This window comes from Rhipicephalus sanguineus, chromosome 4 (genome assembly GCF_013339695.2).
Source record: "Rhipicephalus sanguineus isolate Rsan-2018 chromosome 4, BIME_Rsan_1.4, whole genome shotgun sequence".
NCBI classification, from domain to species: domain Eukaryota; kingdom Metazoa; phylum Arthropoda; class Arachnida; order Ixodida; family Ixodidae; genus Rhipicephalus; species Rhipicephalus sanguineus.
Window position 1 is genome coordinate 156,076,287 of NC_051179.1, and position 20,753 is coordinate 156,097,039.

At 44.1% G+C, this 20,753-nt stretch overlaps 1 protein-coding gene and 1 long non-coding RNA gene across 2 annotated transcripts; both read left to right on the forward strand.

The window, feature by feature from the left end:
- The first annotated feature begins 2,044 nt into the window (after positions 1-2,044).
- On the forward strand, positions 2,045-6,110 carry LOC119390844 (uncharacterized). The gene is made up of 3 exons (XR_005183505.1): positions 2,045-2,204; positions 2,826-2,900; positions 5,319-6,110. It is a non-coding gene; the product is annotated as an uncharacterized LOC119390844 (long non-coding RNA).
- A 2,454-nt stretch (positions 6,111-8,564) lies between these two features.
- On the forward strand, positions 8,565-20,089 carry LOC119390845 (uncharacterized). Its single transcript, XM_037658556.1, has 4 exons — positions 8,565-8,769; positions 11,118-11,213; positions 12,375-12,463; positions 19,749-20,089. Exons 2-4 carry the CDS (start codon positions 11,162-11,164, stop codon positions 19,941-19,943), a joined length of 336 nt encoding a protein of 111 aa, XP_037514484.1. The 5' UTR covers positions 8,565-8,769; positions 11,118-11,161; the 3' UTR covers positions 19,944-20,089.
- Positions 20,090-20,753: the final 664 nt, after the last annotated feature.

The following is a 20,753-nucleotide window of genomic DNA, read 5'->3' on the forward strand; positions in this document are numbered from 1 at the left end:
CGCGTGAAAAACAACGTGGACTTTGTTGTCCGCAAACCATAGTGCTAAAACATTCTCGTTCACTCTTCTGGAATATCTTACAAGCCTCTTTGTTGCCTACAGAATACATGGCTTCCAAACTTGAAATTCGTGTCTAGCAAGTTCATGTTATAAACTAATCCACATTCGCAATAGCTCTCTCAAGGACCTCTTTTGGGCCGTACAATCTGAAAGATTTCCCGTCACCAGCGAGATCCGCGACACGACACGTGACAGAAAAATTCGCAGTTGTCACTGGCTGGTTTGAGAACGATTTTCGCCGCTGGGAAAAAAGCGCCGGTCGATGCAAGCGATCCCTTCCTTTCTATCGGAACGCCGCCTTCAGAATGGCGTGTGCCAAGCGATGCATTTAGAGCAAGAGCTCTACTACTCCATGTCTCGCAAGGTCATTTATCGCGTCGCAATGATATTCAGCTGCTGGAGCGCAACGCAAGGCGCGTGCGGCCGACGCTGGTAAAACAACATTCGCATGGCTAGAGCCGCGAGCCAGTGTAATAGCACTGAGGAACCAACCAATCAACCAACCCAGCAGAATGCTCTTTCCTATCGCACAGCTCAGATGCTACAGCCGCAGCTGCTGCTCTTCCGTCCCTGCGCGTCGCTTGCTCCAAGTCACGCTACTTCAATCACTACGGAGGGGCGTTACCACCGTACGCGCTCAGAGCATCGCCGCTGTGCTGCCACGTGACTAGACAAACGTTTACTGACTGCTTTGCCGGCGCTTAGACGCTTACCCTTGCCACGGGTGGTGCACAGGCTGGGCCGACTGTGCGTGCACTTCAGTGCAAGCGACAGGCACAATCCAATCATCCAGTAGATATGCTGGGTAGCAGGCTGTGAAATCTAAAGCAAAATGCATAGTTTCCTGCTGAAGCACCGGAGCAAAGGGAGCCAGATTAGCACGTTTCTCTATAACTTACCAAGCGCGGAAGCGTGCCAAGATCGAAGCTACCGCAGGCGCAGCCTGTACGCATAGTTGTAATAAAACCAAGGAGGGTTTTTAAAATCATCCTTGTGTAAAACAAAGAGAAACATACGTTACGCTCGTGACAACTAGGTTTACAGGAGTTAAACCTAAGCCATTTTTTAGTGCAATAACTTTAACAAGGACACTCCTGCGAATTGCAATAATTGCATTAACATGATTAATTACTTTTCCCTTGCGTGAAAAATGAGATTTTGTTTCGTAGCGTGGAAACTAAGCTTTGGACAGACCGGCGCGAAGAGCGCCGGCTCTTTTTTTATTTTTTGCCGCTGTGCGACATCGCACTATATGTTGCCGAGCGGCAATCTTTCAGTGTGAACGGGGACTGCAGTAGCTCGACGGTGAAGCTGCTTACTGTAGTGCACCAAAAATAACCCATAGGCTAGAACTCTTTTCTAAATAAAAAATTTCCCTGTTCTCTGTACTTTGGACATTCGCAGCCGTTTTCTAGAATGCATTATTTGTGCGCCTATGTAGAACTTCTCCCACCGTTCCGGCATCCCAGAGCCACATCTGAGCGTAAAGCTGAGGTCGTTGTTTATGATAGATGTAGCGGAACATTGGCAGCGTGGACGAGATGCAAATGATAACTATCACTTTATTGGAATGCGTATTGTGTCCCATTGCTCCGGCATGACGCCTTGCTACCAAATGAAAGAGTGGAGTGAGACCCACGACGCCATTCGTATAGTTTCTAAGTGGCTGAAATACCACAGCTACGAGAACATCTGTTTTTTTTTCCTCAACAAATGGCTGGTACAAATCCACGTCACTTCGCTTTCCATTTTGCGACAACTATTGTAAGCAAAGAACAAAAAAAAATGTGAAGCGTGAAAACTTTCCAGGTTCTCACAACTTACGTGCACTTTGTTTCCCTTTTTATTGACAGCCGACAATAAGTGACAAACGAAAACAAAGGCCTGAACCGGGAAGTGTTGTTCGCCGGTTTCTTTTCATCTACGTGTTGACAAAGCCAAAAATACGGCCTATTTTTAACTCATCGGACCGTAACATTGTTCAGGGTTACAACATGCGACAATTTTGACATTGCCCGCTTCAAAAATACCTCGGGAAAGCCACATATAAGTCGACTACCAGCGCGACTAGCGAATATACGGAGCAAGGAGCAACGTTGGCTGATAATTTCTACATGTTCACGCAGTGAAGCTTTAGGAGAAAGGTAAGTAACTTAGGATTGGTTCAGGCATCTAAGCTAGGCAATAAAATATGATGCCTCGTGGCACATTCACTTATTCATGCCCCTTGAGTTGAAAGAAAAATTTTTAGAACTTTTAACAGAGCAAAGGCCTTGCACGTTGGGCTTTTTCGTGAACTCTGCGCATTAAGTTCCAGTAAACTTGGCGTATGCTCAGCTACCTTGCCGGGCCGCCCCTGCGTCCAACTGCCACGCGGTTCGCAGGTACCTATACAGGGAAGACACGTGTGTATACGCACGCACACATGTCTCTTCAGCAGCAGCAGGGACCAATAAATGGTGAGGCATTCGGACCACAGGTTCCTACCACAGTTCCGACACGTAAATAATGCGCTGACTACTTTATTGCACTGCATTGTAGGTGCTCTCACTGGACTAATCGATACAAATTACACAGTTATCAGCGCCCAAATTTTGCGTTTGACAATCGGCAGGCTGCTCACAGATTTCAATAATGAGAGACCGCGGATCGGTGCGTGTCGTGTTTACTCCTTCCTCTTTATTTATTAGCCGAGCGTGAGCTACACGATTCATGTTCTTCCTATGAATCACGTCTTCATTGCGTCTTTTATCTCTTTGATGCAGATAAACAGCTATTGGTTGGTACGATGAATACGCTCGGTGTTTTCGTACTGGTTACTTCAGCAGCATTTGGGAAAGGTAAGGGTAAACATTCTGTATTACATTTGAGTTCGAATAAGATTCAAGCCATCCTGCTTTTTAGTAAATCAGGCCGCGCATAAAAACTTGCTTCATACCAGGAATAAATGCTCGTGAAAGTACCATTACATATCAGATAAAACGGCTGTTTTCAGTTAGAACGCATATGTTTATTATTGAGGCTGCAGCTATGTGAGCAATCAGTAAAAACAAAGTAATTATTTTCATGAGAAAATTAGGACACGCAGTAAAGTGCAAATCGCCACAAGTTACTCGGTCGAGCACTGTGCATGGACCCTAGGCTTTGAAACACTTCTAATGTACTCTTGGCAGCTGCACGCGGAACGGTGTAACAAAAATCAGGTACAAGCGTAAAACCGAAGCCAGGAAATAATTTGCGACAGCTGCACAGTGCGCTCAACAATGTGGCACCATAGCTTTTGAAATAAAAATGCTTCACTATTACACATCACGGAATCTGAAAAAAAAATCACGGAATACTGAAGGTGAGGATAAACTGAACAAGACCATAAAAATGATTTCTTGCCACAGCCAATTACAGCATTTAGAATGTTTGCTGCATCAAGTCCACTCATTCACGAAGAGAGGTGGCGAGAAAAGGCCGCATTTAGGCAGCTCTTTCTTTTTTTTTAATCTTCTAGCTTTCAGTCTCCCCAGGGCTCTCCCTAGTGTAGGGCATCATACCATGTATTACAAAATAATTAACATCCCAGCGTTTGTCCTCGCCAGTCTTCCTTCTCTGCTTCCTTGTTTTTAGCGTAACCGGTATTCAGAAATACATGGCAACATAGTTGGCCTAGGTGAAGCCGTGAAATATGCTAGCATGTCTCTACATATGCGAAGTGTTTTGCGCATAGATGTGAGCTGTATTTGTTTGCGGCAGAGCCACGCTCATATACCCTGGTTATGAAGACGAGTGAAGTTGAATTAGCCCCGGTTGCACCTGCTCTGAATATATATATATATATATATATATATATATATATATATATATATATATATATACATATACATATATATATATATATATATATATATATACATATACATATATATATATATATATATATATATATATATATACATATATAGATATATATATATATATATATATATATTATATATATATATATATATATATATATATATATATATATATATATATATATGTACATACATATATATATAAACAGTAATCATGACTTCTCAACTGATAAGCGAGACATCTTTACTCCATGTTGCGTAGCAACACCGTACTGGTAGGCATCTCACACCAACCAAGATAGATAGATAGATAGATAGATACTGCATTTTAAAGCCGTGAGCTAAACAGAGAGCTGCAGCGTTATGTAGCCAGTTTGATGACTGTGGGTATTTAGCCGGTATATCAGGGCAGTCTACATGGCATATTTTGTCTGTACATTGTATACATTTGAGTCGTTCCATTATGGTAACCATGTCTCAATACCTGACAAAATTTGTACCACCTGCTATTCCATCAGACTGTGTACAAGGAAAAAAGTGCCTGTCACTCCTGTTTTTCTCGAGATAAAGCTACACACTGTGTGCAGCCAACAAATACACCCAAGGAGTGTTTCCATTAATTTGCAGATAGGTTCTACGCGCTTTCATTCATGTAAAATATATGAACGTCACGTTTTCAAACTATTGAAATCACAAAGGAACTAATTGCATTTGCGTGGGTCCTGTGTGGCACATCTTTACACGTCTAAACCGAAAGCCGTCAAAGATTAAAAAAAAGCCGGGAATAGTTTATTTTTTCCAAGGCTCCCTATCAACCGGCACAAATGCAGTGCACAAAGAAATAGCGATGTTGCAATATTTGCGTGATTGTGCTGGTATTATTTTGAAGAACGATGGTATTTATACGCCCTGAATGTATTGCAAGCAAAAAAATTACTAGGTTCTCGTTACATTGTTACTATTTTTTGTTATTATAAAAATGCAGACTGTTTCTCTAGCTGCTTGCTGGCAAGAATATGCTCAATATTTAATAAGAGCGTAAAGATTCTTGTTATTTTATGTGTCTTTGCATGACAGCTGACAAACGTACCCTCCATATGCTGTACGGTCTAAGAACAGAAAATAAATACACACCTAGCACTTCTAAAGTGAAATTCACAGAACGTATCCACCACTACAAAAGTTTCAATGAGGAAAGCTATATTTTACAGCGCGTTATTGGCAGCTTGCCAGCGTTAATATGTAGTCAACTCTGCTCTATGGCAGAGTTCTCTCGTGTAGTGGTTATGTTTCGTCCATAAACTGAAATGTTATCATAAAAAAGGCGGCAGGTGACAACAGCTAGCAAGAAAAAAAGCAGGCAGAGTTTCGCTCCATATTTGTCGACGTGCCTGATTATGTTTTATCTCGCAGGACTTCCAAGAATCTACAATGGTCCTTACAAAAGTGCGCAGCAACAAGGCTTACCCGGAATACCGATTCCAACGCTGCCCCCCAACGTTGGTAATCCGCAAGGGGGGCTACCCGGATTTGGAAACTCGCGACCGCAATTTCCGTCATTCAGTATTCCAAGCGGGATGCCCGGAACAATGCCACCGTTGCCATTTTCGACCGACGGCTGGGGAAATATTAACCAGCGTCCTGCAACGCCCCAATGGCCATCCTATCAGCCTTTCTTGAACAACAACGGCCAACAAGGAGGTGAGGAGTCCCGGTTGCCATGGTCACCTGCATCTGGTAATAACGGTAACAATGCAAGGTGGCCAGGTATGCGAAGCCCGCCGCCCTCCTTTCCTTGGAACATGACACAAGTGAGGCTGAATGGTCAAACCAGCTTCTCTTGGCCCCCGACACCATATTCCAGCAGAAACAATGATAGCAACCGAAATGACATGCTTGGTCTTGGAGACCCACCTTCTTCCCGGAATGGTCAGGACACTGACAACCAGCGACCAAATATTTTTCGATCGCCACCACCGTTTTTCAGGCGCACCGATAGGAGCAGTCGAACCACGATCAGGACGCCGCCTTCTTTCCAACTGGCGAACGGTGACCTAGACTACTAAGACGGACCATCTGCAATCAACGCGGAACTTCACGTTCCACTCGCAGTAATGCTGAAGAAACTAAAGGAAGCCAGCGGGCGGCTACAGCCGCTACAAGACAGAGCTACATTTCTCATGCTAATAAAATACACGTCCTATACTTTTTGGTTATTTTGATTTTCAATTCGCTGCTTACGGAGACATACGTATTTGTTTATACGGGGCACAGTACGTAGACTTGTTGAAGCCAACAGCAATGTTGCGATTTTCGTTATACGCATCTAATCAGCGACAAGAACACTGTTGCACATATGGCATGCGTGCATGTTGCAGGGCAGTAGATAAGGCATGGCGTGCTCTTGCTGCTCCTTTGTATATCGCTTTTCACGCATTCTACTGCCGTAGTTGCTCTGCGGAGATAGCGCTTCAGGGCTTCATTACTACAGTGAAGGCTCGTTAATTCAAATCCCGTTAATTCGGAAAATCGGATAATTAGGACGCGGTCTCTGGTCCCGGAAGCGTATGTATTGTTAATGCGATAGCGTTAAAGAGCTGGTTTCGCCTAAATTACGGTGTCGGCGTCGGCATCGTTGATTGTGAGCGAAAAAAAAATAGCCGCTTTGATGACTGTGCGTATTTAGCCAGCGTGCCCGTCACCAAAAAATCCCGATGGTTGCAAAGAATAAAAATCAGCGTTCGAGCAGGAATCGAACTCACGCATTCTGCGGGGCAGTCAAGTGTCTTACACCTGAGTCACACTAGTGCATTAAAGTGCTTTTGAAAGAGACTGTCATGCCCTTTTCCTCACTCACGGCATGTCATGTCCTCACTTACGCCGTGGCTGCTCACCCGACATGACTGACAGATGTTATATTGCGTACCGGGCGCCACACCATGCGAAATGACTAACGAGTCGGTTGTTTGAGCCTGCCCGCTCATTACAAGAATTTCAGTCATATTTCTTCGTCATCATGCAGGCACAGCATGACCAAAGCGTGCCGCAAGGAAGATGTGCGTATAGCCTTAGAGATGCGTAGTGGGTGCTTCGATAGATGCGGCGCGCAGCAAAACGCCACCGCCTTCCACTGTTAAATGCGAAACTTAAACGCCCTCCTACTTTTTAATGGCATGGAAACGTGACACACCTTTAGGACTTAGATATCCTCATCACCTTTTCACGATGTAGTTATTCTTAACATAATTTCCCACAATGGTACAAAATATATGAAAGCGTTCTCATAGACCTTAACGCTCATGAATAAACGCTATGCGACTACAGATACAAGGCTTAGCTGACACAAAATAGTTAAAGAAAGTGCTTTGAGAAACGAGTTCGGCACGTTGACTATTCGTAAAATAACTCAATAAAGGTTTTTCTTTTCTCTATCGCAACGTGATATAACTGCGAACAAGTGCATTGAGCTTGCACTGTGTTGTTGGCCGCATAACTGTATTTTTTGACGAATGCTACAGGGTGCAACCCCATTTACTTTTCCATTGCTTTATAGACAGTACCATGTTAGACGTCTGCATGTCAGGTCAGTGGGCATGGACTGAAGTTTGACGTTGTGAGTTCTTCATGCCGCTTGAGTTACGTCGGCGAAAAGCTGGAGGAGATACAACATTTCAAAAAAATATTTCTCAATTTAAGAAAATAATACCCTTTTGTAACTTTGTCAATGTTCGGCTAATACATAGAGCTTTCAAATGAAATATCGTGCATATTTTTAGTCCGACCACCAAGGCAAGTTTTTAGATGCTGAATACAGGATTTTCCAAAAAAAGTGAAATTCTCAATTATTTTTCAGACGATGTGCTGCACCTTCAGCGACTAAATTATTTTTCTTTTGTAGTACGTTGAACAGGCCACCAGTACATAATTCATTTCTGCCCTTTGAGTCTGCCTTGTTCCTGGAAAAAAATATCAAACTTTGCAACTTTGTTCAACTTTGCTGGTGCGAAAAGCCCTCGAAGAATCAATATACATAAAGAAGTCATTATTTTTACAGTTACATCACTTTATTAGCTTGCCGGAAATACCATTTTATCGAGTGCAACCCATAAACGTCGTTGAAAAAAAATTGTTGTTTGATTCCCTTTAGCTCAGTCGGCGCAAAACTGCAGACACTCAAAACTAGGCGGGAATATTTTTGGCAACAGAAATAAACGAGCAGAACCGAGTTTCGTACTTCAAGAAAAACGTGGGAAATTTTTTCAGCCATATTTGTGATGGTAGGAAAAACGCTGGGTGATTTGGCATGGAATGACCCTATAGTTACTGATTCATTTCTTGAATTTCATCGACGCTGCGTTGTTTTGCGCTACAGTGCGACAAATCTCCTGAAATATTTATTTGATGTACAAATATCTGAAGAGGGCTCCATCAAGGGTAACAATTCAGAGGTTCATTGTTGACAATTTCTGGTAGTGGTATTCCAGCTATTGCGTAGAGAAACAGAGAACAATGAAGCTAACACGTGCCTACCTGAGGCAGGAAGTACGAACAAAACACGCTTCCTGGCAGTTTGAAGTTTCGCCGTACCTCTAACGAAAGAAGGTGCATGGACATGGGTGAAACATGTTTTCTAGTTCAGCGTCACTGTTTGTCAGCTCAATGGTGTCACGCGACACGTGTGCCAACGCAGCGCATAGATGGTGCAAGCTCTTTAAGCGTGCACGCGCCTTAAGGTTTACTATAAAGAGGGACGAGCTGCCCGTAAGCCATCGCACCCGTGCGCAGATCTCAAACAAGACCGCTGGTAGAGTTATCTGCTCAAGGACTAGGCTAAAGGAAAAAGGTCCTCTTCGTCTAGCCGGCGGTAAGTCCCGAAATATCGTAGATCTAAACATTGCCGTGGTAGATATAAACGACGCGTTATAATTTCGGGCACTATCGACGACAGTGTGTATTGATATCTTCGAACAGAGCTTTGAGGCCGAGTTGTCCGAGTGAGGGAACGCTTCCTGAAGACAGTGACACCATTTCCCGATGAGAAGAATAAGCCACAAAAAGGCCGGAAAATTCCGAGAAGCAGCCATGGACTGCGAGCGAGCGGCTTGCGAACAGGCGGCTTTCCAGGGAAGTTTTAGATCCTTCTGCATGGCTGCTATTGGGTTTGACCAGCGAAGTAGCCTGCCTTGGTCCTGACCTTCGGGAATACCTGGGGCTTTTGCTTAAGATGGACGTTGTCCGCTTAGTTGTTTCTTTAGCCGTATACAACGAACATTGCGGACATTCAAAGAGCGCGAATTCACACATATAACTACCCGTCATAAATTGAAAGAGAGGCTGGTTCGCACCGAAACTTAATAATTGAAGCTTATTAAGGCGGCCAAAGCTTTTTTGGAATGGTTGTCAATTGCCACTTTATAAATTCCAGAATAGCGAGACGAAAATAATGACTTGCCACCGTCGGTTATTTGTGAAATAGATGTTTACAATAAACGGAAGTTTTCTTGCTACCTCGATAACCTCCCATGAAATATTAAATTTTTTTCCCTAGAGAACATATAAAAGTAGTACTTGGAATACAAATGCTTGGATCGTGCTATTGTCATCAGCAGTACATCTGGAGTGTATGCTCAGCGTTATTTCACAAAACCAACGTCCCGCGCACGTTAACAGGAAGTGTACTCCTTCAATAGCTTTCTAAGTGATGCGTAGGTGCAGGGTTTTAAAAATTAACTCCATCTTCGCGGCCTTTGCGGCCTCTCTGAAGCGTTTTTGTCAGGGCCAGTCGGCACGGCGTTTTTCATCTTCATAGCTTTCGTCAGCGTCTGGGGCGGCCCAACGGAAGGTGCAGCCCGCGACCACCGAGACGTATGTTTGATATAGGTATTCGCAAATTCCTAAATTTTCTCACCTGTGCAACCTTCAATGCCGGATTTACCTAGTGTCCCCGAGTGGGCTTTTATTCCACCACCAAGAAATATATCAAAGCCGTTCACATTTATATTGTTTTGTATAGCCGGTACAAGGCTTTGATATTGTTCAGGTGTAGTCGCATCCTAAATGCGTGGGTGTTTAGCAAAGTAATTTGTGCAATAGCTTTCTAAACGCGGGGCCATCGGTTGGAAACCGTGCAGAGCAAGGAAAAATTTTAATCTGTGTTTTATACGTTTATTTCTTTATAGCCATTATTGTCTTAGTAACAGGAAGGGACAGTTTTCTCATTGAGTCGGCTTGCAAATGCTTACGCATGTAATAAATTCTGACCGTACTCGTATGTGGGAGTATCCATAGCTATATAGACGCTTGGCCAACCTACATACACCGGTAGCTCTTCAATGCATCGCCTTCGTGACAGGTTACTTTCAGTGCGCAGCATCCTGTGATAACGTGTTGGGATACCGCATTGATTGACACAAACAGTATGTTTCATGGATTTACTGTAGCACCGAGAGCCAGCTCCAATACGTCGAACAACAGTTAGAACAACCTTCAAATATCAGACAGAAATTTGTGTGTCTGAGCTAAGGAAGTTTCCTCTGAAAACACATCACTATCGAAGGTGGGGATGTTTGCCCACATAAAAAAAAAGAAACTGAGACGACGACTTCAGCGCTAAACAAAAACTTCTTTGCACGCTTTTGCACTGCAGGTTAATCGGCCTCTCAGTTCGTAGAAATCAATAGAACATTCAATGCTATAGCGGTGGTAATTTTGATTTCCGCTACTGAATGGATGTAGCTGCACAAGTTTTTCGAAGCGCTCATGTTCATTCGAAGCACCGTTCTCAATTCTTTTTTCTTCCTCAGTGAGAAACGACGACGTGCTGACGGGTTAATCCTAGATGGCAAAACATGACATCTATATCAAGATTTTTCTCATTTGAGCGTCCTGTTTGATTGCATGAGTTGAGTTTCGGTATGTCGCGAGCAGGCGACAACCTTCGACGACAATACATTTCTTTCCATCATCACGTTTTTGTGTAATTTTCTGCTGTAATGTAAATTTTGTAAGTTACCTCTTTCCGACGTTGAATTGAAAGGAATGACAGTGGAAAGACTCTTCTTTTTCTTGGTGGTGTAATCTGCGCGCTCTTTGCCTCCGTAACTGTCGCTTCTTTGGCACATCAAGTGGTAACCAAATAATACACAATGCTACTGTGTGATCTCTCTCTGCCAGTGCTTATACTCACAGTATAATTACGTTACTTATCTCTAGCACTTTAGGTAACTCAGCTGCGAATTTACCCATTCTGAGAAGTTATGAAGATCATCTGTTTTTGCCTGGTGCTGTGCGTTGCTGCTACCATTTTGGGTAAGTGGGCTTACTTACACTTCACCTTACAATCTCGCCATGAGTTCCTGCCAAGAAACGGTGGAGAAGTTATACTGGTGTACTACATTACCGTATTATTTGTCGACCTCTGCAATACTATCCTTTCCCTCATTGGTCGAATACGAATTCCTGTGCAAACCGTCCTCAGGCTGTGTAGCAGTGTCGCTGGATGCCTTCTATTCAAGTTGGGGGCATATTTGACGGCACCCATGGAAACAAGTTACTCTCCTTTGTGCCCCCAGTTTACCTCAGTTCCAATATTGTCCTAGCGATTGCTCCCTTTTTTTCAGGCATTTGGTAGATATTGATGCGTACTCTTTGTCGTCTTCTGCAGAAAAAAATATCTGACTCTTGGACTCTGCTAGCTCCGTACCAATATTTGTCCATGCTGTCGTGCACTATACTGTATCTAAATTTTATTTTCTGTATCTACTTCGGACACTAGTTTATTTATATTGTAATTATTATTTTGCAAAGGAAAATAACCGGTTGTATAAAGATGCGAGTGCGTGCGGTGCATGCGCCACACGTAGAAGTACTCCACTACGACATCGACGTCAAATGCGATTCTAATAGAGAGAGTACAAATGCCTTTCCAACATTCCTATAATTACCAATGCTGCAAATTAAAAGGCCGGTCCAATATGCCGACGGGGACTCCTCGAAAGGAGCTTGGAGTTTAGCATCGTGAGATATATCAATAAACATGAAGAGACGAATAATGTATTTAATTTTGAATAAACAAAACTCATTACCTTGTGAATTCACAAAAAAAACAACCGCTGTTTATGCAAAATTCATCGGTACTATATTAAGTTACCGCTCAGAGTGCTTCGCCGTGAAATTACGGAACGAATGCCTTTCATGTGTTCGTGTAATATAACGACCTTTAGAAAACGGCGAAACTTCTCGCATAATGTACATTGCCAGGTTAGATAACATTTTGTCTTCGTCCAGTATCTTCAAAAAGAAACGGGGGCCAATGAAGAACGATGGGGTATGCGTTAATGAGCTAACACTATGTGCAGTTTTTTGGACGAAAGGCCCGGTCCTTGTTAGTGGAATACGCATCAGATCTGTCTTTTCGACAATTCCTTCACAGTTTATATGAGTCATGACCTTCTGGCTCTCTACTCGCAGCTCACTCGCCTCATGGTCCGGGTGGCCGCAGGAGAGGTGGACCCCGTGGATTCGGAAGAAGACCTGCGCTGTGGTTTGCTCCAGGACTTGTAAGCATGGCAAACACCAAACAAATGACATCTTACAGAATTCACTCGCATCCTAAATGTCAGAGACGTGCCATTCGAGGACGTGAATTTTTAGGGTGAAAATACAGCATGAAAAATAGAAAAATTTGGGGCTCTATAAATAATGTATCTTACTGCAATGACTGTTAGGGTGAATTTAACTGGACGTTTGAATTCTGGGTTGCAGCAGTCGGCACTCAAAAATACAAGAGAACGCTTTCTAAGTGCTATTACGTGCGAAAAACAACAGCTCGTACACCGCGACAATCACACGAAAAGCTCTCATCAGTAAACATGATACTGGCACAGTCGGGTACGCCCTGGCAGGGTCCATCTTCGTGCTTTCCCACTCGAAAGTTGAGACGTGCGTCTTATCGCGAGAATGCTCGTCGACTGGATCACTAGTTGCTGTGGAAAGAGCCATTTTTATATTTTGAGAGGGACAACTAAAATCAACAAATACTACAAAACAGAAGAGAAAGTCGCAGGAAGTACGTTAGAGTCATTGGCGAAGAGATTTAGCGCAAAAAAAAAAAAAACTAGCTTTATACATGATCTTCTCGCAGTTCTTCGCCAGACAAGTGCATTTTTACCTGAATCGCCAAGTAAAATGTAGAGAAGGGCGTCCAAGGTAGTTCGCCTGAGGAGGCTGAGCTCATCATACTCTCGACTTTTGTTTTTTTTCTGTGCTGTGGGATAGAAGCACCGCATACTGATGTAATGAACAACGTCACTAGGAAATTGCTTATACAATCGAGTATTGCGATGTTTCCAGCGGCAGTAGTTGGATACGAACCAGAGGATCAGCAAAGAGTGCAATCAAGTCCGCGCGCAGTATTGTTCTCGCTATGACATCAACGTTTCCGTAGCAATTATAATACAAACAGATAACAAAAAGGACCGGGTATGTCATCGCACTGTGGGGAAGGGGGCAAAAAATCGCGCAATAAATGGTGCAGTTAATGAATAATGGTTCGCATGTGCTGGTTTCTGTATGATATATAAACTAATAAAGGTCCGGAGACAACGCACGTTATTGGCATCTAAGTATAGTTTCATATCTCTTGCTAATACATCGTGAAGATTCGCGAAGCGTATCATTTTTACACATTACTTATGCCCTTGAACGAGTAAATTGTTTCTCCGAAACCAGCACGGATTGCGTACTGACTTATGAACTATAAAAGAATTTAGTGAAATTGAGCATCACCTTGATTTTAGCCTGAATAGCCGTAGCCCGTCAGACATGGTTCTACTGGAGCTTTCGACCGCATTTGATAGTGTCTGTCATAGCGCAATAATTGCGAAAGTAGAAGGCGTTTTAGTTACGAGAGCAATCGCTTGTGAGATGAAAATTCCTGGTGAAATTGTAAACAACACGTATTTTTCCAACATGCGGCTTTGCCAACTATTCTTGTACCATCAGGAACGACAGAAGGAAATTTCGGACGACGAAAAAAATTTCCGCCGGCAAGGACCTATAACCCGCCCAACCCTATCAACTGAGCTACGGTGGCGGTCGTCTTCCCGCCCACTTTATCGCATATTTATGTGCAAACAAGCCCTGTGCGTTATTCGAAGGTTGTATGTTCGGCCCTTGCCAGCGGCAAATTGTCTTTTCTTCTACTTTGATAACTTACCACAATGCATTACTACAATACCGTTAAACATTACTACAATACTGTCAAAAAACTACGAATAAGCTCTCCTTCTTGGCTTCATGGTCGGTTGGTTTTCGGTAAGGTTGCGTCTAGCAATGACAAACGAGCCCTTAAATTCTCGTCTTTCGTTTATTCATAGCAAGGATCTTGTTCTGGCATACTTGATGCCTTCAGGTAATATGCGAGGGCTTATTGGTCAGCTGCCATCTCGTTAAAACATCACGTGCTACGTGGCACCAGCTGGTAACAAATGAGTGTTCCACGCTCGCCGTCATGGCTGCGAGGGGCGCTGGCTAACACGCCCAGGTTATTACGCACAGAAAGAGCAGATAAAGTGAACGGGAGGAGGACCGCCGCATTAGCCCAATTGCCATAGGATCGGGCCCGTTATTCGAAGGTTCAAGGTACGCTCCCTCCGGCGGCAAGATGTCCTTTCGTTCACTTTGATATCTTCACATTTATATCATAATTACAACAATACAGTTAAAAGACTACAAATAACGTCTCTTTTACCTTGCCTGGCTTCATTTTCTGTTGGTTTTCTTTAAGGCACCATTAGGAGTACGGCAAAGACCTGTCCTTGCAACATTGTTATCCCTAATTTTTATGATTATAAGGCAACGAACATCGACTCTAATACTAGGCTTTTGCCCGTGGCCTCATTACTTAACGAGATATTGACGACCATGCGGACCACCTTTCTTTGAATCTTGACACAATATTTTAATGTCGTAAGGTGTGGCAGGTGCGAATTAAGGGGACAAATCCGCCGTAATCACTGTGACCAAGAAAAAAGGTGTTTCGGACTTTGCTTACGAAGTTATTTTTAGTCTTAACTAAATCAAATGACCATGTAGATATATCTAGGTGTTACACTTAGTGCTGATCATTAATGGATCTTGCATATCGGCAACACAGCAGAACTCTTTCGGTTATGTTTTTCTTAAAAGATGTCTAAAGATAGCCGCTGCTCAAATTGCGGTGCTTGCGTTCAAGACATTGATAAGACCCATTATGAATTATGCAAAAGTCGTTTGGTTATCTCATACTATGAGTACCTTGGAAAACTGGAAGCAAAATAACCAGGCCTAACGTTGTGATTCCAGCATCTTAAGAGCAACCCAAAATAGAGCCGTCGAAATACATCTCGCTTTCCAAACATCAAAGTACGCGACAAAATAAAAAAAAAAAATAAACTGGATATTTTGACGACAACAAATCTTTTCAACATTCATTTTTCCTCTAGCTAAACGAGAATAGAATCAACTGCACTTTTCTATCAGAAAAACTAGATTATTTTCTGAGCTCACTAGTAAAATAAAATGTATTCAAGACTGCGGTTGTCCTAGCCATACTACCAGCACCTTCCATAGAATCATTCTTTAGTGCCTCCTTCAAGGACAGCGAATTAAACAGGTTTTTCTCGGCTCCTCCCTCACTTTTAAAATAACCTACGCAATGTTTAATCACTGTATGCTATACACCAATTTGTGAGAAATGCGTTGTGTAATGTTTATGTAACCACTTTGTTGTCTTATAGAGCTAACATCTAGCGACATTAAGTTGCTTGCAACCGCCCTAGATTCACCACCAAGCGTAACTGTCCATCAATTCCAAAAACAAACAAACAAACGACCAAGCAAAAATAAAAACACGTAATAAAGGAGGCGTTGAGGGCTACATATCATATAGTTATGACAAAGGAGCATAAGTTTTGAACAGAAGAGGTCAATTACCTGCTAAGCTAATTATTGAAAGTCATTTAAATAGTGGCTGTTGTGCACTGCATTGGGTTGTCCATAATTAACCGCGAAAGAAAACTAAAAGGACACAAGAAAAGAAGTGTTAATAAGAATATCTGGGCTTTTACGTGCCAAAACCACAATGATATTATGAGGGACACCGTATTGAAGGGCTCTGGAAATTTCGATAATCTGGTGTTCTTTAGCATGCACTGACATCGCACTGTACACGGGCCTCTGGAATTTCGCCATCATCGAAATGCAACCGCGGCGGCCGGGATCGAACTCTCGATCTCCGGGTCAGCAGCCAAGCACCGTAACCCTTAAACCGCCGCGGCAGAGAGGTGTCAAACGTTGTACATGATAGATATAATATAGGAACCTAAACTTAGCACAATAAATGGCTAAACTGCCCGAAAAAACTGACAGAATCCCTCATGCATACGCCTAAGACAACCGGAAAGCGAAAGCCACCTTCTCCTTTTTCTTCCTTTCATTCGATGCATTGACCCTCCCGCGCGGCCCTCCCAAAGCTCTCTGTACCTTAAGGGAAGCTGAAGTGGTTTTAGAATTCGGTAAAACTTTGTTGTTAACAAGGACCAACATTATTATCGACAATGGCGTAATTTTTGCCGCTGTTGTGGGAGCAGGAGCTTTAAAATACGCGAAAGAAAAGTTCATCTTGCTCCGCCCTCGCGAACCCGCCGAGGGTGTGGGCGTGGAAACGAACTAACCGGAACTGCGTCACAGTCGGGTAGCCGAGAAGCACTGTTGTATCTCCAACCGTGGCCTCCGTGAGTAGTTCCGGCTGCGCGCGTTGGTGAAACTGATCGCGAAGGTCATGCTTTGGTGTTGCCGATGACGCGCCCATCGAAGATGACGTCACCGCGTTCGCTCAGAATCTCAAGAAGCCCTGCGGCTGCAGCCGCTGTTTTTTGCCAAGAAATGCTCTTTGCTTTCACTTCTGTGAACTCTTACATTGGTTTTCGAATTCAGTAGGGATAAAACTATGATTACACACTCCAAAGTCATTTTTTTTAAGTGATTCAGCTTCCCTTCACGTGGTTTTGCACTGACTCCAGGATCGGAAGCATTGCAAGCTTTCTGCATCTCACCTGTGTTTTCACGGCCTCTGTGATGAGCCCCCCTTTAACCAAGTGACGATGTTATGAAATGAGCCAATCGTGTGACGCCACCTTATCTGACGTTATAGTGACGTCACATTGACCTCACTAATTATGGCACTATCTGAGGTCATGATGACATGATATAGTGGCGTCATCACTTGAACGTTTTTTTTTCTCCCGCAGCGTCGGCGTCCCTTGCCGACGTCGCGGGACGCCGCCGGTGAGTTTTCTCGTTTGATGAGGCATCGAAGACCTTCGCTACTTAATATATTGAAAAGAAATGGAATGGTGAGAGGCGCGCATCAAAACTGCAGATTGGTTCGTCCTAAGTAACCATAGGAAATTGACGTTTGGTGGGTGCGTCGAACCTAAGCCCTCGGCTCGTGTTCGATCCATGGTAACGTGTGCTTCACGCGGCGCTTGCTTGTCTTCTCCACCTGGCGGAGCTCGCTTCGCGCCCTTTTCCGCGCACCAAACGCTAGCGGCTCGTGCCATTCAAGACGGATGAATATTAAGGTTGCCTAACTTTGTTGTTGTTATTGTAATCCCTCCTTTCCTACATTCATCATAGTTATATTAATTGCATGCTTACCTGGTTATACCCCGGCCCGATTTCAGTATTGGCTTTTTGTATTCTCGTCGCGATATGTTATTGATTGAGAGCTGCGCCATGCTAAATATAAGTAATTGAATGATTTGTTAATTATGTGCTTCAGAATAAAACCAACCGCCCTCCTCAGGCCGGGGCGGCGCACGTCGTGAAGCGAAGGATGCGTCAAAAAGATTCATGTATCGTGCTGCTGTACTCAGACATCGATACATGCAACATTCAGTAAACGCCACACGTAACCCCTCAGCACTTCTGGTAGTTTTGAACAGCTTTGATGAACGTCCCCGTTCGCAGGATATGACCGCGAGTACAATATTTTTTTCTCATTAATACATGGAATCACCCCTCGAAATCAGTGGCGTATCCAAGGGGGGGGGGCACACCGGGCCCGTGCCCCCCCCCCCCCAAATTTTATTTTTCTCATGTCAAACAGAGCACAAAATGACACTCAGTAAGATCTGCCTGCCCCCCTCCCCCCCCCCCCTAAATACTTCTGGCTACGCCCCTGCTTCAAATGATTTGATTGTGAGCAAAAAAAATTCACCCCACCTCCCCGAAGGGAATCGTGAGGAAATGCGAATGCATTTGGCGTTTCACAGCAGCTTCCCGAGCACGGATTTCGGCAGCTCGCTTCAGGCGCTTGCGTTCGGCATCACGCGCTCTTCGCTTCGCAGACTTGTCTTACACGTCAGCCATCTCTCGTCAGCGAAAGCCGGCGAACGGGTCGAGAGAGAGTAGAGCGCGCGCTCCGCTCCATTTATATACGCTTGCGAGCGAGCGAACGGGAGAGTGGGGCGCCCGCCGAGAGAAGCGCCGAAGCACGCGCCTATCCTCGCCCACGCTCTCCCACACACACGGGAGCTCCGCCGAGCTCCCGTGATGCGAGCGCCCTCACGCGGCCGAGCGCGCTCCTCCTCTCCACTCACTCTCCGCTGATGCGCCCGCACCACCTGCTCCGGTTGCTAGGGGCAAGGAGGAGCGCGCGCGCTCGCAGCTGTTGCTATGGGAGAGGGCGGCGGGGGCGGAGAGATCGCGGACGCCGCACGGCGCCTGACATAGCTCGACTAAGAAATGCATTCGCATTTAAAACATTTCTGTGGCGCGGGCAGAACCAGAGTTCACGATTGGCAGCCGGACCCCAGAACGCGTAAAAAACTGTGTATATCTAGTTCATTTATGAGAAGTAGATTCTTTCTATGTTAGGGGATTGAGCGAATAATAAGAACGGGCTGGAGCGAATACGGTAGGCCTTGCCAAATATTGACAGGCCGCTTACAGCTGTCCCTAAGCGGAAAGCACTGAACCATTTACTCGTGCCAGTACTAACACATATGGTAGGAAGTTTAGGGAACAAGAAAACTCTAAAGAAGTTAAGGACTTTGCAGTGTGCGATGGAGTGAGCAATGCTTCGCGTAGCCTTACGAGATGGAAAGATAGCAGAGAAATTAGATGTTATAGGGTGAGGTCTTCCTCTTGAAGTGGACCTGAAACAGGTTGAAATTGACGAGTAATGTGACTGTATTACATTTCCTTAGGATGACACGGGGGGGGGGGGGGGAGGTGATTCTTAAAAGGAAGAAGGAAATGAAAATGGAAATTGGGTGTGGAGTGCACGATAACTGTCTCTCAAGTGAGGACACCTCAACCGATACACTCACGGGGGATTGGGGATTAAAGGGACAGTGAGAGTGAAAAGAGTATGGTAAAAGAAGAAAAAGAAAGGTATGAGTGAAAAAAAAAAAAAACAGTGAGGGGGGGGGGGGCAGGAGAACGGGCGAATTCGAAAGTACAGGAGCGCGATTGGGAAAGGGTGGTTTTGAAGCACGTGTGCGTTCTCAAAATTTTATTTTTCATTTCAGGATATGTTTTGTTCTTTAATCACTTCCTGCTGCATTCTAGATTTTACTGCATTTCATTCAAGTTTTGACAACGATACCTCTCGGCGAAACCTACTACAGGCTCACTTTCCGCGATCAAGAATTTCTAGCAGTGAATTATTTCGGAATAGAGTAGCAAGTACGGCTTACATAGCAATTTTTGTCGGTTATGCTGACACGTGCGTTAGCTTGTCTTTTGGTCAGTAACTCACTGTGCGTTTGCTTTCGCACTGCCTTTCTTTAAATCCAGCTTCGTCAGCTGTGCGACCAAATCCGGTTCCCAACGACTGCGACTGCGATTCCAGGAGTTACAACTGATGGCAGCAGCGTGAGCGTCTCATTTGCCAGTGAATCTACGATGGTTTCATCACCCTCCGACTCTGCATTTACATCTTCGAGCACTGAAATGACGCCCCAGGGAATCACATTCACTCTGGTTGGTTGACGTCACCGTTGCAGCACAAATAGAATGACATCTGGTGCAACATATAATTATTGTTCTTGTTGAAACAAGAAGGTAGTGCGACGATGATAAAGCAGATGTATGGAAAGTGTACAATGAATAAATAAAGAGGAGCGCATTAAAATTGATTCATTCACATACCATTACCTCATTCCTCTAGGATGGTGCAGGCGCTGGCCCACACCTTGTACACCATATATTTGTTCAATATACGAACCCATGAAATTCTGTACTGTTTACAGAAGTCGCTCATGCATCGTTGCTCATGCATCGTCCTTTTGAAGGTTGGCATGCAGTTAAATAATAAAAAAAAACACAGCGTGACTATGTGAAGTTCACCACCAGTTATTTAATTTAGCAATACAGCATTCAAGTAATCTAGAGAGTTAATATTTTCTTTGAATGCTAAAATGGCAATTTAATAGCGCAGCCACCACAATACATTCGCGCATATTCCAAAGTCGACTCTGATATACACAGTCATTGCTAGAAAATATTCACATAGTAACATATTCTTCCATATGGTGTGCACGTTGAAATTAAATATCTTAAAGCAGCTGGTTGCAAAGTCATGCATCCTTAGCAGCGTATTTCATACCACTCCCTGCTTCGGTATGGGTGTTTTTGAGGAGGAGGATACAACTTTATTCAAAAGAAATTTCATGGGTTTGGGGCTCGCCGCTTGTCTGCGGCGACCTCTTCTGCCCATGCAATGACTGCTTTCTGCAGTTGTTCGTCGGGGGACCGTATTAAAGTCTCCCATGTCGTTTCGGAGGGAGCTGGCAGAAGCTC

Excerpts from the sequence above, each read along its gene's own strand:
- LOC119390845 (XM_037658556.1), top strand. The coding sequence starts at position 11,162 with ATGAAGATCATCTGTTTTTGCCTGGTGCTGTGCGTTGCTGCTACCATT. Across the intron at positions 11,214-12,374 it reads CGTTGCTGCTACCATTTTGG|CTCACTCGCCTCATGGTCCG; the intron begins GTAAGTGGGCTT and ends CTCTACTCGCAG. Across the intron at positions 12,464-19,748 it reads TGTGGTTTGCTCCAGGACTT|CTTCGTCAGCTGTGCGACCA; the intron begins GTAAGCATGGCA and ends CTTTAAATCCAG.